The sequence below is a fragment of the Polypterus senegalus genome, chromosome 3 (assembly GCF_016835505.1).
Source record: "Polypterus senegalus isolate Bchr_013 chromosome 3, ASM1683550v1, whole genome shotgun sequence".
Taxonomy (NCBI): Eukaryota; Metazoa; Chordata; class Cladistia; order Polypteriformes; family Polypteridae; genus Polypterus; species Polypterus senegalus.
In genome coordinates, this window is record NC_053156.1 from 305,639,431 (window position 1) to 305,664,552 (window position 25,122).

Sequence of the window (25,122 nt, forward strand, 5' to 3'; positions counted from 1 at the left end):
ATGGAAATGAGACCACAACAAGCTTCATACAAAAAGACATTTTATTAGAACATTGTAATAAATTATATACAAAACAAACAAAAAAAAACCAAATCAGTCCAAATATACAAAAACGCCGACATCCAGAGATGAATAAAAGAGCGGCTTCATTGCAGAATCGGGCGACGGCGGAGGGAAGCGTGCGGATCAACCGGAAAATCAATTTGTCGAGTAAGAAAACAGACGAGCGTCGACCGACCGACCAACCGACGCTTTAAAATCGCTCTCTCATTAGACATTAAAAAGTGGACCTGCCTGCCGTCCCCAAGTCGACGCTTGTAGGGACAGACGGAAGACGTGACCCCCCCCCCACCTAAAACCCAGCGAGGGTCTCCAAGGTGGGCCCTTAAACCGTCGGAGTTCACCCCAAAAGTAAAGTGAGGGTCCACCACTCCTCAAGACGGGGTTCGGAGGCGCAAGCCCAAGTGGTGGTCCGCTAAGCCCTGGGGCAGAAAAAGTGCCCTCCTAATCGTTAAGAGAAAGCAGGGGTCTGGGGGGCCGACAGGAGGAGACTAAAACAGCCAAGGGGAAGACCACAATGGCGACAGAGACGTCCCACTTACTAAACTAGGGGGGCAGACAACGGAATGTAAAGGTGCATTCAAAATTCAAAAAGGGGCCTCACTTTTCAAGAGACCCCAGCGGTGACAGACACTCGATTTTCATTCTAACCTGCTTGTGAATAAACACGTAAAACACCCACCAGTACGCCACTGCTGCCAGAGACCCCCAAACACTCCCACGTTGTGCATAAATCATTCACATCTTAGCCAGTGCTCCCTTCTTCATCCCATTATAAAGACCCTCACTCAATGAGAGCCCCCCTACACTAAAGACTCCTGGACTTTCCCTAAAGCCCCCCACCCCACCTCCCCCATAGTACCCTTGTACCAGCCTAAGCCCGATGACCAGTAGTCATCATCATATTAATGAAGGGCATTTTTGGGGACCCCCAGCTCTTCAATGGCTTGACTGAAGGCAGATAAACCACAACGTGTTGGCCCCTTAAACCTATCAGAAGGGTCCCTACAAGAGACCCCCATTCCAGACCCTGAAGCCTTCATTAAAGACCCCAACTGAGGCGTCCAGTTTTCAGAAGTCACTCGCGTCTCTTCCAAAGCTCACTTGCTAGAAATTCAGTTCTGTTGTAATGGGACCCTAGAAGAGACCCCCAAATCTTTATAATGCTCCCCCCATACAAAAAAAAACAACACTTGAAAACTCTGAGGTCCCCTTTTGGAGCTTTTTAGAAAGCATTCAGTTTTTTTTTTGCTTTGTTTAAAATAAGGACCCTCGATGAGAGACCCCCACTAAAAAAACGTTTGCAAGTCACCATACTGGACACGCCCCTCAGTAGAGGGTCCCACACTTTTAACCCCCCTCCATGGTACCCTTGTGCCAGCCCTGCAGTTGGATGGCCTTTAACGGATGAAGGACTCACTAATAACCCCACCAAGTACGACGAGAATGGCAGGATGGAGACCCCTAAGAAAGACCCCCCTACTGCAGACCCTTTAAAAAGCCCCCCCCCCATTAGAGGCTTCAGGTCTGAAGGTTTTCCAGAGCTCCCTCTAACAGAATGTAAACCTGATAACAGAACCCAAACTGTAAGCCCCCCCAATACTTAGTAATGCTCTCCATTTAAAGGGGGGGGGGGCTTGCATACTTCTTTTTAAATTCCCCCTTTTGTGTGGGAGACCCCCAAACTTATTCAAGACATTTTGTTATCTTTGCTCCCCCGAAAGCCTTCACAATTCATGGCACTGGACACTGAATGTGCCCTCACCGGAGGGTCCCATACTTCACCCTGCTGCCAGCCTAAGCCCCCCAGTTACAGACCATTCCACCACTTAGAGCCACAGCTGCGGACCCCCAAGTTCTTGAACATTAAAGCACAAGTTAGCGGGAGAGGAGAGCGGGAACGAAAACCGCCGACTATTTAAAAAGTGTTCATAAGCCCCCCATGTCTGCCATAAGGGTCCCTAAGTGTCACTTAATTGTTACCCTTGACTCCTCAACCCGAAACAGGCCTTTAATAAAGACCCTCCTAATGCCCCCCATACTCTTCCTAATCCCCTGGGCCTTTTATAGCCCTTTCTGATGACAAATGCCCCCCCACCTCCTAATAATGGACCCCCTCTCCTGGGGACACCTAAGCCGCCCCCCAGACCGTCAGCGCCCACATTCTCTAGGAGCACTGGAAGCCCCAGAATTTTTCCAGAAGTTTCCTCACACGGCGACTGAATGAGCCCACCCGGGCCACCACACACACGGGGGGGCTGGGGGGCCAGGTCATTGAATTAGGCGGCCCTCGCCGTTCCTGTCACAGCTTGCAACTCGGCAGGTTCCTGCAGTCGGAAGGCTTGGGGCTTAAAACGGGAAAAACCGACAGGTGGGACACGACTGGCAGATCTCAACACGCCGGCAGGGTGGCAACAAACGCGGCTTTGAGAGCATAACCCCCGACAAGGGCGAGGGGCACATTTAGGAGACTTGGCATCGGTGCAGAGCCAAAGGCCTCACTGGGAAACATCAGACTTCTGGGTCGGGACCACCAGAGCGGCCCCCCTGGCACCGAGGCAGGTCACCAAAGTGCAGACATTTTAAAAACAGAGAGAGAGAGAGAATCTAAAAGCAGCACAACCGTTAGCTGGTGAGGACTCGGGGGGCCGGAGGTCATCGAGAGAGCCCGGGGTGGGCAGTCTGCCAGCAGACTGGGGTCAGAAGACGACCTCATCGGCCAAGACCCTCTTTTCAAACCTCAGGCCCACTCCAAGGTGTTAAAACCGTTGCAGTCCAGGTGACTAGCGCCTGGTCTTTGGACAGAAATCGTTTTGGTGAAGTTCAAGGCAGGCGTTCCTATCGTACGAGATGTGCCTTCAGGAAATAAAAACGTGTGGCAGGACTGCAGATCAACGTTGGGGGGCAGGCCGCTGTGGCGTCCCCACTTCTGCCCCAGCAGCGACAATCGAGATGCAGCAGGACAGCGTGGAGTCCCAGACTGCAGCCCCAAATCACACGCGACGTCCTTGAGGTCTCCACTGACCAGATGTGCAAAATCCAAAGCGTTCCAAAGTGATCAGCAGCAGGGCGGTGGCCGGTGGGGTGGCAGAGTCATGTCAAAGGCAGCAAATGTGGCCTACCGTCCTTGGCGTATTCCTCCACCAAGCGCTCGTAGGACAGGGAGCGCTCCGAGCTGTCGATGGTGAAGACAGAGGAGCCCTCCGACTCGGACACGGCCACCTCGTGCAGCTCGATCTCGTTGTCTTCGAGTGACAGCTTGCCTTTCCGCTCTTCCTCCAAGAGGTTCTCTTCATCGATGAAGGTGATGTTGTTGTTCTGGAAAATGAGGGGCTGGTAACTGTTGCCGTCCCACCGGCCTTGGTCGTCGCGGCTTTTGTCCAGCTGGTTCTCGAAGTTCCTGTCCTTGAGCTCCGGGTCTTTGCTTTCACGAAGCGGATGGAGGAGTTGCTCCCGGTTCTCCACACCATTCAAGGACGCCGAGTCGTCGAACGTGAAGTTCGGAGAGAAGATGGTCACGTCTCGCCGACTCAGGGTGCGGCTGTGCCTGGGAGAGCGGTCGAACCGTAAGATCTTACTACTGGAGCTGGTACTTCTGCCCACCGGGCCGCTGTTCTTCAGGGCCTCGGAGCCGATCTGCTTGATCAGGTCGTTGTAGCCCTCCTCCTTCTTGGAAAGGAAGGTGAAGATGTTGACGTCCTCGGAGGTGGCCAGGTGCAGGGCCGGCTTCTTGCGCTGATGGTGCGGACTGTCCTCCAGAGACTCCTTGCGCCGCTTTCTCCGTTTCTTCAGAGCTTTGTGAACTTCCACAAACATGCTGACCTTCCAGTTGATGAAGAGGGACAGCCATGCCAAGCCCAAGTAGATCCAAAGCTCCACGAAGTATCGATACAGGACGTGGTACTCGATGTCTGGGTTGACGCCTGCAGAGAGAGAGAGAGAGAGAGAGAACAGAAGACCGATTCAGTTTTCACCTTCTCAGTTTCTTCTTTGTTCATCCTGCTGATGATTATGGGGGCACCAGGGTGGGCGGGACCAACGACGCCCACCCATTTTAATTAGTGGCGCCCATCACCTTCTGGGTCATTTCCAAGTATCTCTCTAATAAGAACCAAGAATAAGGGACAAGGAGGTGACACACAAGGTAGAAACTGGAGGAGAAAAAGTGAACCAAACTCTGGGGGTTTAAAAACATCAGAGGCTCAAATCGTTGGCCGAAATCAAACTGAATGAACGTGCTGGATCAAAATCTGAAGGACAGAGACCATCCATCAGAACCAGATTATTTAACTTCTTGTTGAAAAACGTCAAAATCTTAAATCAGGAGGAGGAAGAGTGCTCTTTTTAGAGAATATACCTCAAGTCAAGGGGGGCTTCATAGGTGGTCACATGAATTGGCTTGGCAACATTAACAGCTGAAAGGTCTTTAGGAATTTGGACTTTTCCATCATGCAGGATATTATATGCTGGATACCGAACCCATATGTGGCATTTCTGGGGGTTCAGGCTCACCCCACCCAGTCAACAGCTCAATATGAAGTCTGGGGGATCCATGGCCAACAAGGAGGTCTTCCTCTGTGAAGTTATTTTTCAAAATTAGACTTTGTTTGGTCTTCTTATGACCTTCAAGCCTTTGCAAGTCGTAAGTCTGCCTCTTGAGTTTGGGGTCAGGCGGCCCAAGGGGGGTGAGGCCTGCACTTTACGTCTCAACTTGGATCGCTTGCTGGCCATTTTGAGCTTTCTGAACAGGCGGAATCGAGACAAGATGAACTTACCAGCAACCAGATCTCCAAAGCCGATGGTGGCGATGGTGATGAAGGAGTAGTAGAGCCCCTCGATGTACGACCAGTTCTCAGTCTTCATGAACACCAGGGGTGGGAGCACCAGGTGGATGAGCACCCCCCAGATGATGAAGACAGCGGTACAGGTGATCTGAGCCTTCCTCTATGCAATGAAGAAGAGAAGGAGGAGAAGAAGGGCTGAGGTCCAACATCAAAAAGCAAATCGAGAAGCTACACACACAAGGGCGGCAAACCATGAAAGTGAGGGTGCAAAAACCGTCACCAGGCGGGCCACAGAAAAGTCACCTCGTGAATGAAATGGGGCAGAGTGAACGCATCAGGAGCTAAAGTCACTTAATAGAAAGGAACATCAACTTGGCATCGATGCCAGTCACACTGGGCAGAGCCAGGAAACGCCAGGCCCCTTGGTCAGGACCACTGGAGCCTCTCATCGGCCGAGGTGGCCTATCCTGGCTAGCTTAGGAAGTGGCCGACTTTACCAACCTAAGTTTCCAGAAATAGGGTGGGCGAGGAGATGCTGCCTCCCGCCACAAGTGGGCATGAATTAAAATGGGGAGGGGGGACAGGGCCATCCAACAAGTCATCGGGTGGGGTGAATTTATTTTAATATTAAAAAAAAAGAAGAACTATACAGCCAAACCAAAGCCAAAAGGTGCTATTGGGGAACAGAAGACCTGACCAGTGATGGTTTCTCAAAGAGACCCGAGGATCACATCAGTGGCCAAAAGGTCCAGCGGTCTGCATGACTTACAGGACATCAAAAGAAGAGCAGAACGGAGCGGACCACTTACCAGGGCGATACCCCGCTTGGTGAGGAACTGGCCCAGGTACTTCGCCCTTCCACCAAAGAACTTGCCCAGAGCGCTAATCCACGTGAGGCAGAGTGGCACACCAAACAGCCCGTAGAAAATGCAGAAGACCCGGCCTGGGGACGTCTTGGGGGCGATGTTCCCATAGCCTGAGGGGTGACAGAAAGAGTGGGAGAGACGGTCAAGTGGTGCTGACTACCCGACTACTGAAAGGTCAGAGAGAAGCAGGCCTTCATTTTACACCTACAGCTAGAGGGTGCTCTCACCATGCGGGTCTAGGCTGCCATTGCAGTGGCAGTTGAGTGGTCCAGCAAACTTCTCATTGGCACGTCGCCACAAGAACAGAATCAAATACAGAACGGCACTTGGATAAATAGAGAAGGCGCTATATCACACTTTCTATTAATTATTGAAATAGTCTCAGTCTATTAAATAGCACAATTAATATTTTCCTCCTTCTGCTATATAGCGCCTTTGCTATCTGGTAGATTAAAAGCAGCTATAAGGTCTCAAGTGCAGAGAACCGAGAAGTTCTTACTTGTGTGTCTGGCCAACATATACGATGTCACCAGTCTCATGATAAGCAAGAAAGGGTTAAAATGTGGAACTTTAATTATTACTATATAGCGCCTTTCATAAGTGTGTTAGTGTTTTTCATAATTTTCTCTCTACTATATAGCGCCTTTCCTATCTAACCATCTGCCTGTCTATTAGTAGCAGTCATGCTGCGCCACGCGGAACTCAGTTCTTATTTGTATCTATGACCAACATGCAACATGTCACCAATGCCATAATAGTAAGAATATCTCACGCCACAGTCCATAACCACCTGACAGAGACCACCATCAGCAGGTGGTGCCCCCATGGCACTCCTAACCAAATCGAACAACCACAGACAGTGGACTACAGAAGGCCAAGTGAAGCAACTGAAGAAGAGACCGGAAGAAGAGGCTCCAGCTGCCCTGCCACCCTGTCCTGGATGAGCAGGTTATGTGGGTAGGTTGGGTGGGTATGGGATTAGGAGGTGTGCTACCAAAAAAACTAAAAAGAGCAAACATGGGCTGGAGGAGGAGGAGCTGGAGGATCGGGCATTTGTGCCCAGTCTATGATGACCACACCACACCGACAAAGAGAGGTGGGTCGGTGGGTGGCACACCAATTGTTTAAATGGTCATTGGGGGTTGATATCTAAAGGATAAGGGATACCATACTGGGAGGTTCCAGTGGGCATCACCTGCACCTGCATCTAGGGGGCGCACTTGTTGTGCAGCTCTATATACCACAGACATGTGCAGTAAATGACCAAGTAGTGTGGTGGACATCAGGGACCCTCAAATCTCGACCTGAGGTTACTTTGGAGAATCTCTGTGAAGAGGGTTGGCGAGTTTGTTGGGCTGAAAGGCTGGTTCTGATCAGAAGTGTCTCAGCTGTGGCACTCTCTTTATACCCAACAATGATCAGCATCAGCAGCAGGTGGTGCCTTGGAGATCTCACCACCTCCTTACCAAACTCTAACAACCAAACATGGTGGACCACACAAAGTCCCATCTTATAGGGTTAGAGAAGGAGGGAAATGAGAAATGGGACAGTTGGGTCAAACAAGCAGGGGCAGCTGGAGGATTAGTAGTACTACACCTTAGAATTTAGTTGGTGTTTTGGTGTCAGTAGTGGGATCTGAACCCACAACATCATTTTGAGGTCCAAGGCCTTAACCACTGCGCCAGTCTGCCCGAGGTGCCACTTGTGCTCAGTCTATGGCGGCTGGCCGCTTTTCTGGAGACACTCACCTATCGTGGTGATCACCGTAGCAGCAAAAATGACCGCATTGGTCCAGTTCCAGTTGTTGAACGTGTGGTTCCCAGTGATGGTGACCCCCTGACCAGCAGCCTCAGACACCACCTGGAAGAAGGAGAACAGAAATATTGGGGGTTACGTACGGAGGGACAAAGGACACAAGCTCCTCCAAGGTGACGTCTACTGTGACTTGTGCAGGTCATCCCACCCGAGAACATCCACCACGTCTCCTCTCAAGTATTCAAGATGCTGAGCTACACCACTCATGGTCTCACAAATGAGCAGAGCATCACTAAATGAGAACATCTACAATGGGAAAGCCCTGGTGGGAGACTAGAATGGCCACCTTTACTATGACGACCACCTTTAAGGGGGATCTGGACAAGCGATTGGGACAGCTAAACGACTGAATGACAAGTGGACTGAATGGTCTCCTGTCGTTTGTTCCAACACCCATACTGACCTTCGGCTGCAGGTCACCCCACAGACTCCTGCAATATTTTGTCAAATACTCCTCCAAAGCCCCCCAAAACTTCCCCCAATGCACCTACATCCACCGAACACAACAGCCATTTAGGTTTTGAAAGGGGTGGGCTTAGGAGTTCAAAGGGGCATGAAAGTCCATGCGTGGAGAGTGACGTGGGCAAGTTCAATTTCACGTGTCTTCAAATTTGTAAGAGGCGTTCAGTGGAGCGCACGGTCTGGGGGTCTATCCCGTCCAGGATGTGGGCGGCCAGGGCGACAGAACGATGGAGGAGAACACGAAGACAAACTGGGGGGACTGAGAAAAGAGAGAGAGAGAGACGGCGTGGCCGCACCGACATGAGCGTCAGCCCCACCAGCTCCGGTCCACGCAGTTACTGTTGAAGTTGAGGACTGCAGGCAACCTTAATCTGATATAGCGCCTTTCGCTCACGCGCATGGATTTAAAAGGAAGTCTGAAGCGAAAGCGCGTGCTCGTAAATCGGGTGCAAATAGCGTGACAGTCAGAATAAAGTAGCGCGACCGAATCAGAAGCGGCCGGGTGACGTCAGCGCGCCGCCAGGACTCGTGAGGGCGGGGCTGTTGGGGCGCTAATTCCGCTTTAGAGACACACAAGTGGCCGCCCGAAAGGCAATCAGCACCGAGCCCCGCAAACAATGCCAGGCCATTTCCTAATCAGCTTAACGCTAAGACGTGACGTTTCGTTTCGTGTTAAGCCACAGCGCCCGTCCGTCTGCCGCCATAGGCGTAGCCCCCTGGGGGGTGTGAAGAGATGATCCACACCCCCAATCATTTTATGAAAGTTACTGTTGAGTGCAGACAGACTTAAGCCTGAATCCTAGAGGTCTCTCACACGCACCCCTTCATTTTATCCCATCGTTCCAATGCGCGCACGCGCTCAGAGTCAGTCCTGGACGTTGCGACGGCACACAGTGCGACACCCAGCATGACACAGCTTGGCGTTCTTTGGGCCAAATCAACCGAACGGGCTTACTGAAGTTTCCTTCTGCCTTATTTTACATGCATTTCGGTTGCTTTGCGGCAATGCTCGAATTGAAAGGCGCTATATAAAACTGAGCTTCCCGGATTGACTCTGTGGCTTCTGGTCCAAATGAATGATTCGCATTCCTGGAGCGTTGGCGTCTTTTTTTCCCCCTTTTGTACGATTTGCCCATAAAGGTCGGAGAAGTGAATTTATACCATAAAAATGTTGTAAGCCACCTTGAATAAAGGCGTCAGCCAAATAAGTAAATGGAACGACGGGGACGCCAAAACGCCTCTTCGGATTTTACTCCTTGGAGCAGCACGTTCGTTCATTACAAGCGCTCGCCGCCACCTCAGACTGCCGGACCCAAGGGTGGGACTGAAAGGGGGGTGGGGGACCAAATGGAGAAGAGAGCATCAGCCCAAACTGGCGAAAACGGAACTAACGCGCTTCAGTAAAAGAGGAAGTCTTCTGAACCTCAACCAATCAGCTCGTCCTCCCGGTAGAGAATTACTTTTAATCTAACAAAAGATTTAAACTGACTGGTTATATTTAATGATGATTTATATAAAATATGAGAAATGTGCCCAAACTAAAGTTTTAAAACCGTGAAACGAAAATGCAGCCAGTGCGCACGCAACAGCTATGTCGTGCACGCGCATAACCCGAGCCGACGCATGCGCAAACTGACCTGTTTTTTTTCTCCCTAGTTCACACCCCAAGTTGGAGGTCATATTAGGACGGTATCAGGTGGACAGTTTGAGACCACCTGAGTTGGCGGGCACTTAGGACCACCAAGTGAGAGGAACCTAAACTCCTGGGAAATGAAATTAAAGATCGCAGCTCGAGAAGATGAAGGCTGTGCGAATTCAGCAGCGCGTATCCAGTCCGTTAACGCTGAAGTCGTGCAGAGAGTGTGTGTGTGTGTGCGCGCGCGCGCTGGGGGGCTCGCCGGTCACGGCACGCTGCGCACGATGGCAGTTCAAAGACCCGCACCTGTGGCGCTCATGTCGCATTTTCTGTTGATGCCAATCAGCTCCCGTCCGTGAGGCTCACTTGATTACCTATACGGGCATTGGGAGGGCTGTCGGGGGTCGTAAACCAACACACTTATCAGGTTTCCTGGCCAGTACAGACTGGTAGAGAGCCCACGCCTATCCCCACCATAACAGGCTCATAGGGGAGCACCAGCCTGTCCCATTCACACCCAACAGGGACAACGAGAAGCAACTGGCATGATGCCAGCGAGTGGCACAAATGCCCACTTGTATGCAATTCCTTCAACAAAGGAGTACATGGAGACTCGTGATTTAAAAGGCGCTATAAAAATGAATTATCAACATTCATCAATTTTTGCTTTACCCTTGCCCCTTATTCACCCGGTGCCACCTTTCTGCCACCTAGTCATCACATATGCCAACATGCAGCTTTTTTCATTTTGTTACTTGAGGACATTTGCGTTGGGCCGTTTTGAGTGCAGGCGCTCAGATGGTGGGCACATACATAAAGTGAGACCACAATTCAAGACAAGACACCCACAATGTGCCCCCTGGCTCTGGCGACATCCCCAGTCAGGATTCTGGAGCCAGAAAGGCAGAAATGCGCACTGCCAGGCCAGTACAGGAGAAGCCCAGGGGGCACATGCCCACTTTGATTAAAAGTTCACAAACTGGCACAAGGGCAGCTAAAGACAACCTCTTCATTTCAGAGGTCACCATGTGGACATCGTGGTCTGAAGAGGGTAAAGCCCACCCGCTGGGTGGTCCAAGCATCAAAAACCAAGGAGCTGCTGGTGCGACTTCCCCAAGTGAAAGGCACTATATACAGAAGTACAGAGGCCTCCCTGGTGCCTACAGGCGGTGACCTCGCGCTGCCCTCACACTCCGGCCGTCGCCGCGTTGGCACAGACAGCAGAATGCATTCCAGCTCGGCGGCCTAATTGCTGTTTTTGTAAAACCTCCTGAAGAGGCCGAGGTACAAACGCCACAGCCGGCTAATTTAGCGTCCCCAGGAGAAGAGACGCGGCGTCTCAGGGAGCCCGTAAACAGACGGCCACCTCCGCCACAGCCAGGAGTCACACGGCGGTCACAAGGGTGAGAGGTGAGCCCGGGAGACGCCATGAATCGGGGCACTGCCAGCAGAGTCCAACCCTGACCCTCATGTAGGCGGGCACAGACAAACAAGCTACTGATCACTGGCACATGCCACCTCATGCGAGTCTCAGCGTGTCAGCTGCCCAGTGACTTTTCGTGGGCACTGTACACATTTATTGTTGTTGTGAAAGGCGCTATAAAAAATGTGATATCGTGGGCCTAACTACTTAACACACTCAGTGTTAGAGGAGATAAAAGAAAATGGAAAGCATGGCTAAGAAGTCCAATCCGTGTGCCACATGTACCTGCTCTGTCCACCTCGGGCTCATGGTGAGGTGACAGTGGCGGGTGCAAGGCAGGAACCGAATCAGTGCCACCCATCAACCTGACCTCCAGGTCCTCAGGATGTGTGACAAAACCGACACGGGCACAGCAGAACAGGCAGGGGCTGTGCTAACCACTGTGCCACCATGCCACCCAAGAAGTGAAATCTTGCAGGGTTTTATTTGAAGCCTTCTTGGGTGCTGCCTTGAGTCCAGTGCTGCCAGGTTAGGCTCTGGCCACCCACGGACTTTAATATAAAAATAAAAGAATGGACAGACTAACAGAATGCGAGTCAGAAAGAGGTCAGCTACATAGTGACAGGGGCATCATTGTGCCCAAATGTAGGCAGCCTGCACCCAGAAGTTGGCATTAGGAGGTCTGGTGTCACAAAACGGGTGACAAAGTGACGCTCAGTGAGACAATGGCCATTACAGTTAGACAGATTTAAACGATGCCCCATATTGAAGCCCCTTACAGTCAAGTGCCCGCATCCCACTGTACCCTTCATTGTCATGCCAGGATTATGCTGCACAATAAGGAAAGGCACTTTAATAAAGTCCTGTGAGTCACATCATCTCCTGGTGCCCACAACTATACTCTGTAATGGCAGTGAAAGGCACTATAGAAAACTGCTTCTTCCATTAAAGCCAAAGATATTCCCAGTTTTTCAGAAAATATCCATCCATTCATACTGGGTAACCAGTTTTAAAAAAAAAAAAAAAAAGGTGCCTTTTGGGCTGGAAATGAAAACCCACATCCCTGGTGCTGCAGCCATAAGCATTGTGCCACCCTGGCATTTATATTAATAGATATGAAGTTGTGGTGCATGCCACATGACCTGCTGGTGCCCAAGGTGCTGGGTTATAAAGCACAAGACTGTTAGTTTTGCCCTGTTGGCATCCTTAGCAGGCGCTACCACACACCCTAGCGCTCACAAAGCAACATCACTGAAAGAAATGTGCAATTCCAGTATAGTGCCAGCGTGAAAAGGCGCTTTATAAAGGCAAAACTGAGCTAAGGTGGTCTACACTACCCTGTGCGACAAAGATGCAGCAATGAATCAATATAGTGCCATGGGGTGGGCATCTGTGGAAAGGTGGTATAAAAAACAAAAAAAATAAAAGAGACACACAACACAACATAGACCCCCAAACGTGCCAGTCCTCACCCACAAACTGGAACACTCAGCTTTCACCCAAATTCCAACAAAGGTCCACTGCAGCACCCCAAATGACCTAAATTAGCCAGCACTGTGCCAGCATGGCATGCTGCAGACCCAACACCAAAGTAAAATGGCAATGGAGCATCTTAGACACTAAGGAGGGCATGGGGTGACAAAGTAACAATGTAGCCAATGCCAGGTTTGGAGTCAGCGTATCCCCCCCCACCCACCAAGAAGCCAGTGTCCAGGACCTCCTCCAATTAACCTGCCAGGCCATGCGTCCATCACTTCAGTTCATCGGTTAGCGGTGCCACCTCAGGTCCCCGTGGCACAAGCTGCCGCAGTTCGACTAATATCTTTAGTCTTTTTCTATGAAGCAGCCATCCTATTATTTCTTATTTATATCCTGTAGGCCACAAACCACAAAGCCAGTAGGATGTTATCCATTACTGCAGTGGGCAGATAAGATGGCGAGCACAAAGTGACACCCGCCCGCCCTCCTTCTGCTTATCAAAGCCATTGGGATGCCAGGGATGGGGCGCCAGCATGAAATCAGCCAGTTACCCAGCCCATTATTCAGAGATGCAGCCACGCACTTACTCACCCTGATGGGGGCGCCATCTCAATACGCTCTACCTCACACACATCACTGGACCACCCGGACAGTGTCCCGTCTGAATGTCCACCGAGGGGCAGGACGGCCCAAGTGACACGGGACGATTTTGGCTTTTCTAAAGCTTACATCAGACTGGAGGTTTCAGGTTCATCTCCACAATCCCACAACACGTGTGCTGGATGATGTTGAAGCAGAACCCCAGAACTCAGAACCCCGTGACCGAATAAAGCCGAATTTTAGGGACGTCCTGCCGACACTCCTAGTATGTCAGTAGCCAACAACTAACTGAAAGTTAAATCAAACCCGGTGCCCACCAGAAGGCGCCCCAAAGGAACCTCCTCTCTGCAGCTCCGCCTCCCTCTGACTTGAGCCCCGCCCCTTCTCAAACTCCTCCCACAGAATGTGACACAAAGCAGAAGTCGGGGAGATGCCAGTCCTGCTCCCCTTCATGGCCATTCGGCAGTGGACCACCCACGGCAGCAAGACGAAGACGAATGGTCACCACACTGGGTAGCCTTACAGCCTGTTGGCTTCAGTGTCTCGGGTTCAAATCCTAACCCCTGCCTCGGTCTGTGTGGACAGGAAAGGCACTATATAATGCACAGAGATGAAGACATCAAACGAGTGCCTTATGGGGTCTTTTTAGGGAGGGTGAAGACTAAAAGGTAACGCTCAGCCTCCATGACCTTCCGGTGCCACCCCTGGACTGGAGGAGGGCGCCCTTGAGGAGACGGGATGTCACCACCTCACTACCAGCTAGTGAAGAGCACAGGACCTGTGGGCAGACTTCACCCTTGGACTTTGCTGTCGCCCCTGCCTCTTCTTTTAACTAGCTGGGGTCATTCCTAGCTGGGACCCCCAACTCTCAGCAGATCTCTCTGGTGTTACAGATAACAAGCGAGGAAAAAGCAGTTTAACAAGAGTGATATGATAGGAATGGCGCTATATAACATGGTTGATGTGGTAGGAAAGGCATAGTCCATTTAATACCCAGAAACTGTTGGATGGGAAAGGCGCTATATAATACAGAACAGTGACAGAGATGAAAATGACTGTAATGCACAAACTGGAGATGATATCTCCTTAATACACAGAAACAGAACACACTTGTATAAGCGGGAAAGGCGCTATATAATAGAGCACATTGAGATGAAAACAACAAAAATGATCTGTTCAGAGATTTATAAGAAGTAGTGTTATAGACGGGAAGGACACTGTAAATACAGACAGACAGACAGACGTGATATAATAAACATGGAGGTGAAAGGCGCTATATGATGCCCAACTAGATAGACAGAATGAAAGGCGCTATATGATAGACAGACAAGCGGGGTCAACAAGGCTGTAGCCGGTCTAGGTCGCCATGCCTTCGTGTATGTGTGCGATGTCACTTGTACTTCATATTAGTGACACCCTTAAAGTTCACTAGAAATTCGACAGCATTAAAAATGGCAGCACGCCATCTCTGTAGCTCTCTCCTGCTCGGATGTCAAACTAAAACCACATCCCACCCCCCAACCCGCGCCATAAGACAGTCCCCGACTCTCACCGGAGAAGCCCTGCTGCGGGTCAACCCGGGGGGCTCGTCCCAAACCGCGTAGAGATTTGTCCAAAGAGCGAGCGCGGGCACGATCCAGACCTTCAGACTGGATATGCGCGCTCGCCGTTCTGGGGGGCCCTGCAGTTCACTTCAGGAAGCGGCAGGGTGTCGACGGAGCTTTTGAAGACCCTCTGCTTAAACCGATCAACAGTTTAAAGAGCCGTTAGGATCCGCTGAAGGAGTACGTGTGCGCCTGCGCGCTCCGGAGCCCCGCTCAAAGACGACTTAGCGGCGATGGCTTCAGACTGACTGGCGCAGGGACTTGGGGGGTTAGTCCGTGTTATTGATGCCTGTCTGTGCACCAGCTGCGTTGAGACAAACTCCGAAACCACCCAACCCCCGTCGGTGGGCAGGGTGGCATACTAGCCGAGGTATGGGGGTGGGTTGATTTGGGACGCAGTTCTTGATTTTGACTCCTTGAGTTTCTACCGCCGGAAACAAACGGACTGTAGCTTTGTATGGTGGCACAGGTGGCGCAGTGGTAGTGCTGCTGCTTTGCAGTAAGGAGACTGTGGAAGATTGTGGATTCGCTTCCCGGTTCAACCCTGCGTGGACAGCGCTTTGAGTACCGAGAATAGCGCCATATAAATGTAATGAATTATTTGTATCGATATATAGCGCCTTGACAGAGGGTTCTTTTTGGAATGGCACTATACGGGCATGTGGGAGTTAGCCCGGAGCCCAGGACGCCAAGCCAAAATCGTCCCCCTTTTATGACAGCCGTTACGTCACCTGGCTTTCTCTATTCAAAGTTAAATTCGTCTTCCTCCTCCTCCTCCTCTTCTTCTTCTTCTTCCTCCATTTCCCACCCCATCACACACCACAACACGGAGGCAGGAAGGGCAATCCGGGTAAAACTTTTGACCCATCGACAGGTGGTAAACAAGGGCAAAGTCCACATGGGTTGCAGAGAATGGCTTGGCAGCACCCACAGTCAGTCCAAACATCACGCCAGTGCAAGGCATATTCTACTGCCCCTCACCCCAAGGCACTGCCACATTTCACCCAGCTAAGGACTCAAACACTATGTGCCCCCACAGCCATCTAATGGGACTGATCAAAATATATAGAAGATGAAGGAAGGAGGCCTGCATATGTAACACTATGAGCTATGCCCACACATTCAAGAGGTCTCTGAACTGGGACCCCCATCTGAACAGCTTAAAAGTGGGATTTGTACTGAGAGAGTGACTTGGAGGGGTGGCATCCACCTTAAATGGCCTCCCTGCAGGGTGGTGTGAAGCAGAGGACTCCACTGGAAGGAAAATCTTCAAAGTGCCAACCCAGATGCCCACTTGCATTTCCACTGATTGGGCATTGTGGGACTGCAGTGACTGGTGGTGAGCACCCTCATTTGTGCTCCTTGCGGGGGGAACATGCCCGCTGTCAATGAATAACTGGTCATACCTTTGGAAGAGCCAAGGTGTCATAAAGAGAATGGGCAGTTGGCATTGAAAAGTTAAATTCTAACTGGAGTGAACAGGAGTGCCAGTCAGCACTTTCACAGCCCTGGAATGCTCATTACACCCAAACAGACGTGGGCTGCTGGTAGTTGGGAGTCTTCATTCTGGTGTGACGTGCCGGCCTGCAGGTGACTGCCAGCCCCTCGGAGAGCCACCCGCTGGGGACACAAAGGTCGACTCCCAGAGGGATTGCAGTCACAACAAGGGGTGTGTGTTTTTGCTCTTTGAGCCCCTGGCACTGCCCGCCCACTTGCCCTTTACCGATTGGCTGCCATCTCCAAATCAGCCCGTCACCCTGACAATATTTAAATGACATCTCGATAGTGACAGTTAAGTGAGTACAGTGCCACGACCCGCCACAGGGGGCGCCCTGTCGGTCAGTCTTGATAGTTGGGCTGATTTTGGGACCCGTGCGCCAATCACTGGTTAAGGCTTAGGGCTCAAGGACCAGACCCCCCAAACATGCAGATCCCAGAATTGGCTGACCCTTTTACAGTTGGTGGGCTGCCCTGTTGAGCCCAAGGGGTCCCACTAAATTCAAGTATTTTTAATTTAACGTTTTGTTTTAGACTCCTCCTGCCCTAAAACGGCAGTGGAGATGAATTCAAATTCCAATATGGGTGCCATTTCATGTGCCCACAATGCCACTCTGACACGTGCAAGGAAGTCTGCTGAGGAAGGCGCTATATAAAAGTCTGACCAGTCAAAAGTGACAGCAGCTCACACCATCTGTGGTAAGGCCCAGGCCCCGTGATAGGTGCCTCCAGTACCAACAGCTGCCCATTAAATGCCCCCACAGGCTCTCGTGAATGCCAGCGTCCCATGCAGTCCAGGTTCAAACACAGCTAGCACCCATGGCCCAGGCCCACTCAGTCAGCTCATAGGGGTGGCACCCGCAGACAACCATTGACACATGATATCCTCTGCCCGCTTCATGACGTCGTCAGTCAAAAGCGGGCAGCTGTGGGATGGCGCCACCCACCCATCCACCCGCAGCCACAATGCTCCCTTTGTGAGGGTCCGACACCAAAGCCTTCCCCACGGTGACCTCGCCGCGAGTCCCATTGAGATGCGGAGAGGCCGCGGTCAACAGCTGCTGCCGCAGTGGCGGGGTGGCGCTCGCCAACTCCACAGGCCACACCCACCACCTTTTGACCTCAAGAGCTGCTGGGGTGGGGGGCAGGGCGCCTGAAGTTTGTGCTCGGCTTTTGACACGGCGGGCCTGCTAAGGGGGGGGGGGGCGGGCAGGCGGTGCGGTTTGGGGGTCTGCCAGCACTTCATCTGCTAGTCGCGTGAAATAAATCCACAATGACACCTGCTGGGAAGGGGGGCAGGCCAGATAAAAGACCACTGTTTACCCCCCCACACACCCCTCCCCCATGGGTGTGACAAAAAAAAAAACCTGAAATAAATGAAACAGACCACTGCGGTGCCAGAATGAGGACCCTCAGCCCCCCAGAGCCAACCACATCTCCAAAGTAAAATCCAAAGACCTCCAAAAAGAGAGTCACTTGAGTGCAGGGAAACAAAAAAACCACAGGGGGTCCTATACACAATTAGAGGGGCCGGGTTCTCTAACAACAAGGCCAAATGGTCTTTACAAAATCTCCAAATTCTATTAAAGAAACCCACCAACATAAGTGAAGTGAGGTGACCAACAGTCAGGGGCTGGAATATCAAAGGGGGTCACAGTCCCACAGGAAAGGCGCTATATAAATAAAGTGTAGTCTCTCTTATATAGCGCCATGCCTCCCTACCAGGAAAATAATCTGATTTTATACAAGTGACCACTCAAGCAAGGTGCAGTGACCAGCAGCCCAGCCACAGGAGGCCACCACCGGCAGGGGGGCGGGGGGCAACCAAGTCTTCCATGGCAATGAACTCAATCTGTTTTATATAGCGCCATGCCTCACCTCAAAGAACTATTTATACAACGGACCACTCAAGCAACATGAAGTGTCCAGCAGTCCAAGAAGATGAGATGCCAAGTGGGCATGGAAGAGCAAAAATAAAGGGGGGGTTAATCACCACATCTACATGAATTCACTGTCATTTTAGTATAGCGCCCTGCCACTGCACAAAAACCAACAATCGTCAGCAATTCACAAAACAGAAGGCGGACCCCCACAGGAGACTCGATGTTTAGAAACGATGGGCAGAGCCGGGGAGGCAGCTGATGGCCTCAAGTGGCAGAAGGGGTTCAGGACCACCTTGGACTGTCGACTGGTGCCTCACAAGACTGCATGGTCAGCCCGGGACCCCACAAGCACATGACACCACACACCTCCCCACGCTGGCACTACCCACAGAATCAGCGAGTCCCTGCCAACAAACGTCATTCTTCAGGGTCTTATGGGGAGCCTGCAAACTAGAGACGTGGTGGCATTATATAGCGCCTTTCTTGAGCACTCTTCTAATAATGGAGGCGCTGCACAGACATGTTCAGAATCCCACTGGGACCTTCTTGTTCTATATAGCGCCTTTCAAGACTGGCTCCAGGAGGGCATTTACCTGGGCCAAGCTAACCTCACTTTACCACTCCACCACTCCATTATGTCACATGCCATCTTAATAGTTCAGCCTAGCGCTGGTGCCATCCCATAATCATCACTTCAAATATATGGCGATGTGATGTTGTATGGCGCCTTGCATAGAGTATCCAGGGCCACTTCCTGCCATAATGAGACAGTGGGTGGACCCTGACCCACACCGACAGGAGTGGTAGGGGGGTCCCCAAAATAGGCGTACCATGGTGAGTACCCTTGGGCACCTTACTACATGCCCGTATTTCTTCAAGGTCACTCGGTCCATGGCGAGGCTTGAACTGGCAGCCTGGAGGGTTTACCGTTGAACGGCGCAGCCACTAAGCAAACGAGACAAACAGCAGAAAACACCACGCGGGCGGGCAGGTGGGTGAGGTAACGAGATAAAACAAAGTCGAGATAACCGGGAGCAGATAAGGAACTGAGCTGGGCATCACGAGGAAGGCCGCAGGTCACGGAGGGTGTGCCCCTGCACGCTATGCGAGAGGGTACTTCAGGTGAAAGACGCTATATAGTGCAAAATCAGTCAGGAATGAACACGTCTGCAACATAACAGACATGGCAACTGTGGGAGCAAAGACTAGTAGACCCCCAAATGGAAACTTCAGTACCCAAGTCAGTTGTGAAAGACCCCAAAACTGCTCAGTGCCAACTGTGGGTGCAGTTCATGGGTGCCATACATGCACACCTCGCCCGCTTACAGGTGTATTGGTACTGGCCTCACGATACCGTCACATATTTAACGGATGCCTTCATCGGAGGCGACTGACAGGTGGCCGTCTCTTCTGTCCCCAAAACGGAGCTCAGGCAGGTGAAGTGACCTGCTTTCGGGGGGGTCACACCACGTATGTCAGTTGAAGGACTGGAACCCCCAGTCCAAAGCCGTACCCGTTTTGCCATGCTGCCTGCAGACCAGCAGTATTGGTGTTCACTAAAAGAACACATTTTACATTCAAGGCGCTATATACCAGAGACAAGCTGTGCTGCCACCTGGTCTAAAGATTTGTCTCAAACCACATGGCACGATAAACTTCACATGCCAAGCCACAAGCCCCGCTTTCATTGGTCTGTATGGCCCAGGATGTAAAGGACATAAATGACAACGGGGTGTCATTTCTGGCAAACAGGTAAACAAAATGCTGCCACAAATCCTCAGATGTCAAGAAGGCTGGCAAGATGCCCTTCGGTGCCCAGTCATATCGAACAAACAAGAGCTAATCAGACAGTAACGAGTATCAGGACCAGCCTTTTGGATCAGCACAGGAATTTGTTTCTGAGGAGTTACAAAATTTATGAGTCACAATCAACTTGCTGGAACTGTTGAGAAACAGACATCAGGGTTGGATTCACTTTCAAGCCCACCTCTTCGGGCTACGCCTATGGATGAGCTCCCCCCCATTGCTGGTGCAACAGTGGCAGCCATACAGCTGGAAATACCCAGGAAGTGAAGGGCATGGACGCCTAGAATGTTCTGGCACTCCACCCATCAACGTGTGGCACTCCACCTGCTGTGTTGTTGGCGTGGAGGACTACTTCATGTGTAATTCGACATCATCATCATCATCATCACTACTACTTATGTGGCGGACAACACCCGAGAAACAATTCGCTCCATTTCTTTTGTTTAATCCCCCCAACTGGAGCACAGGCCGGTGACGTGACCTGCTCTTCTTGGCCACACAGTGGTGTCAGCAGTGGGATTGCAATGCCCAACCCCAGGGTATGATGTCCAAAGCCACCGAAACGAGCAGCTGTGGCGTCAGGGTGCACTCTCAAGTTATATCTGCGTGCCAACGCCAGTGCAGCCAAGCAGATAAAAGCGCAACTTGTATGCTGGCTGCCATGCGCTGCCATTCTGCACCCCGCCTGTCTGATAAGTGGCGGGCACACTGCAAAAGTGAAAGGGCGAAGTTTACATTGAAGGTGCACATTCCAGGGCATCGTCTCCACTTGCAGTCGTCCATTTCGTTCTTGTTACGCTGCTGCTATTTCATCCAAAGGATTGCCAGCCTCGGGCATTAGAGGGCTCTGCACCGACTTGCGCCATAGACGAGCTATAAAAAGCTTAACTCATTTTGAAAGTGATACCCGCTGAACACACCCCCCCGCTCCCGCAGTCCCCAAATCCGAAACACTCGGCCAGAGGAGATGTGTCACCACGGGACCGCTCGATTTCGGTATGGCACCTTCTGCCAGTCGCTCGTCGCCCTTCCCATTAGGCCTGTCTCGGAGCGCCTCGTCCCGAATTGTAGGTGTCGCGAGCCCCCCGGGCGTTGCTGCGCGGTTTGTTTTTTTAAGTTTTACGCAAACGAGCGCTTTAGCGGTGAGAGTGCTGGGCGCGCCCGACGGGCGACGAGTTTCAGTTAGAAAGAAAAGGGCGGGCGGGCGAGCCGTCGAGAAAGGTGCGGGATCAGCCAGGAATAAACGCGACTGCTCTTTCTGGTGGACCCCGCACTTTGCTGAGACGGGGGCGCGCGGGTCTGGCCGGCTAGCTCACAGTTGGGCATTTTCAGAGCGCCCGCTCTCTCATGCACGCGCACTGCATTGAGCTGAATCGATGCGCAACTTTTAAATGGCGAGAGTCAAATGGAAATTTCAAAGTCCGGAATTTCCCCGTGGGAGCCGAGGCGTGAAAAGATCCCGCGGAGATGCGCCTGGAGGAAAACGCGGCATTCCTGAAAAACTGGAAAAGCGGCGAGGCGCAGCAATGGCCCCGGTGCTGTTTACTTATTAAGCGCGGCTCTTTTGTATGTCGGCTTTTTAACTGCAGTTCCCTCTCAACGCTCAAATGAGAGTGAAGTGCGCTCTGTGCGCGTGCGCGTGCGCGTGTCCTGTCTGGCAGGGCCGAAGCAGGGGTCAAATCACGCGGGGACAAGACAGCAGTCCATTATTGGAGACTCTCGTCTACTGGGACAATTCAACGTGCGGATATGGATTGTGGAATGTAGACGGTGAAAATCGGCCATTTAAGCCAATATCCCGTAATGCAGCCCCCTCGGCGCACCATTCCGCAGAGCTGGCAGACTTCCGGCTTAGTTATAAAATGGGTGGTGGATGGGTATGGTGTTGCTGCCGCTTCGAGACGGTGCCCATCCACACAAAGGTTAGGGTGTATTGTCATTTCTAAGCACGCGGACCCCTAATCCACAAGGCTGTCGGCTCAGTTTGTGTCTGCCATCTAACAAGGAGTGACCCTGAGCAGGTCACTTAACTTGCAACTATATAAATCCCCTGGGGTTGTTCCTGCTTTGCCCCCGATGCTTCCCCCAACGTCCCTGCTCTGGACAAGTGCATTTAGGAAATGTGTGGCGTGACTGAGGACTCTGGAGTTGTAAAGTGCCTTGGGATGCTCTCTGCAAGTAAAAGGCGCTATATAAAACATAGATTAGGCTTTTCCCACAGTACTGCAATTTCCAAATTTAATAACTTTGAGGAGGGAAAAAGGGCAACGGGCAGTAAAGTGTACCAGTCCCTGCACCAGTAAGCTTTTGGGTCTCTGGGTGTCCGGCTTCATACAAAGGCTTTGGAATGGCAATTGTTACGGAAAGGTCCAAGGTCACATGCTCAGTCCACAATACTGTGGCATCTTCAAGGGGAGCTACAGAAAACCAAAAGCCCATCAGGTAACCATAGGGCGCGTGTGACCCACTGCCAAAGGTTGCCAACCCAGTCCTCGAGTCACTTCATCTACCTGCATATGCAAGGCACTATATACTAATATTGTGAGGGCAAGGAAGCCGTTTTCTGTACGATAAAGGCGCTATATATATCATTAGTAGTAAAGGGAAGTGGCCTGCTGCTCTCTGCATCAATGACATAATGTAATAGAAAAGAGAACTGGGCTGCTGTTAAGTTGATGTGTAAGGCGCTATATATCATTTCCTAAATTATTAGTGCAGGGCTGAGGTAGTGATGACTGTATGAAACAGGCGCTATATTTTATAATTTTCATAATATAGCAGTAAAGTGAATTGGACTGCTGTTCAGTGTGTGTATAAGACGCTATCAACCATCCATTCCATTAAGAGAGAGACTGACGCTCACAAGGCGCTCCAAGCCGTTAATTCCACAATCCATTAGCAGAGGTCCTCAGGTGCTGCTGGCCTTATGTGCAAGGCGCTATACAGCCTACATTTCATATATAATAAGGAGATGCTGTCCACGGTACGAAAAAGGCACTTTATACATCAATAATTTCATAATATGGTAGTAATCGGGCTGCTGCTCATTGCATGTAAGGCGCTATAAATATCTGTTGTATAGCGCCTTTTACTATAATGAAGAGTCGGGCTGCTTTTCGCTGTATGAATAAGACGCCACACGCCATCAACTCCGTAACGCTCTAGTGATGAGCTCCGGGATGCTGCTCGCTGCATGTGTAAGGCGCTATATGCCACTGCGTTTCTAACACGGTGCGCCTTCGGCTCCCATACACAAAGCTGCGCGTGCGCGCACTCACATTTACACAGAGGGTCGCGGCTTCTCGCTTCAAACTCAGCGCCGTTTCCTTGGCACTCTTTCTCGGTCCACACCTTCCTCGGCGTGTGAAAGTAAACTGTAGCGCAAACACTCAATTACAAAGGCGGATAAACACGAGGCCTTCTGTTAGCGCCATGCCAAACAAACACCAAAGCGGGGCAAAAGAAAAGGCAGCTGACGTGTTAAACCGAGCAGCGCTCTGACGGTCTGAAGGTGCAAGAATGCAAACACGGGTTCAAAGTGTAGGAACTAAAGAGGCAAATCCGCAAAGGCTTCGAGCTAAGTGCTGGAGGAATAAGCCGCCCAGCCACTGGACGAGGCGCACTTTGCTACGGTGGCCGTTACGCAGATGCAGCCCCCTGGCCAGTTCAACACGAGACAAGCAAATCCGTTTCGGTGCGCAACTCCGCTCCTGGCTCGGGGGTTCCGATTGTCTCACTTAAGTCGGTTTAAACCCCCGCCCCCGTTAACTGACTGTGTGTTATGAATCGTTTTTCAGCCAGCAAGTGTCCGTCCTGTTGACCATATACGGACAGGATCGGCTTTGATTCGGTTTCGAATCCTCGATCGTTTAGGCTTCGGTTTTAACCCAACCGATTTTAAAAGCAAAAAAAAGGTTTGGAAAACGACTGCTGGGCTTGGCACACGTCTGCCATTTCATTCAAGTCGTCTTCTGCCTGCCCACTTCAGCTAAACTTCTGGCCCCGGCTTATTGTTTGTTTAAATCGCCGCCCTCTGGTCCACTGCCCCCCTGGCCAGGCTGACTCTCTCGTTTCGTTTCTTACCTCGAGGATCCTCTCCAGGTCCTTCTGGGTCAGACACGGGAAGTCCTTGATGATCTGCGACTTTTTCAGCTTGTAGTCGTCCACCGCTCTCTGCCAGTTGGGCTCTTCCAACACCTGGAAAATCGCCGCTCCGATGGACAAGTAAAAGATGATCGCGGAGGTCAGCAAGGGGCCCCTGTCCACCATACTGGACTTGCCCTTTGCGGCCCAATCTAACTCGTCGCGTGAAGGAGGCTCGGGGAGGTCCCCAGGTTTGAATTTGGAGCAGCGCTACGTGGGGCGCATGCTCACAACGCCGCTCGAGACATCCGAAGAGCGTCCGCCGGAGTTTCTCAACTTTCTCGAGAGTGCAGTCAGGTGCGGGGCGCTACCTGCGGCTCGCGTTCTCGATTTTGGCATGAACTCCAACTTTCGAACAGCTGAGGGCCACTGAAAGCACACTGGGAGACCACGAAGTCCAAGGTGAAGACTCACAAGCCGTGCCGCCGCGGGACAACAGCACACCCTCGGAGAGGAGCCCTCTCCACGTGCTCGCGCTGACTATGTAAATGACCGAGCGTCCCACTGATCTTTTTGAGGGCAGACAGTGAGAGAGGAGGCGGGGCCCCGAAACTGGGCGTCGCCCTCTAGGCTGACGGACACCCGCGTAATGACAGGACAGGTAAACTGGCGGGCGAGTCGGGACATTAGTCACAGGCTCCGTCCAGCAAAGGACGAGATCGCAAACAGGATCAGCGCTCGTAAATAAGACGAACCCTCCGCCACTTGTTGTGCTCCGGCTAAACTCCTGTTGACGAGAAAGAAGACGGCAAGCGTGTCATTTGGAGGGGATTTACCGAGCACCCCAGCAAGCCCATTAGCCCCCTCCACCCCCGTCCCCTCCCTCCTCGTCTACACAGCACCAGAAAGGTGGAAAGGCGCCTGCCGGAGACGTCGAGGGGATCAGCGATGGGATTTCCAGACTTTCAAGCACAGTAGTGGGGTGCCAAACGGGCGCTTCTCTTAGGGGGAGGCGCTATATAAGTTGAAATCACGTTAAGACTTTTAGAAAAGGGAGAGTATCGAGTCGAGCGGCAGGTCGGCCTTTCCACGTCAAGACCTGCGTGTTTGTTTTAGAAACCGGC

The 25,122-nt window shown here is 51.6% G+C and overlaps 1 protein-coding gene across 1 annotated transcript; it reads right to left on the bottom strand.

Annotated features, from left to right (window-relative positions):
- Window positions 1–1,300: 1,300 nt before the first annotated feature.
- On the bottom strand, window positions 1,301–24,548 carry kcnk5a (potassium channel, subfamily K, member 5a). Its single transcript, XM_039749549.1, has 5 exons — window positions 23,999–24,548; window positions 7,459–7,570; window positions 5,654–5,820; window positions 4,836–5,004; window positions 1,301–3,983 (listed from the first exon to the last, which is right to left on the bottom strand). Exons 1-5 carry the CDS (start codon window positions 24,182–24,184, stop codon window positions 3,154–3,156), a joined length of 1,464 nt encoding a protein of 487 aa, XP_039605483.1. The 5' UTR covers window positions 24,185–24,548; the 3' UTR covers window positions 1,301–3,153.
- Between the last annotated feature and the right edge of the window lie 574 nt (window positions 24,549–25,122).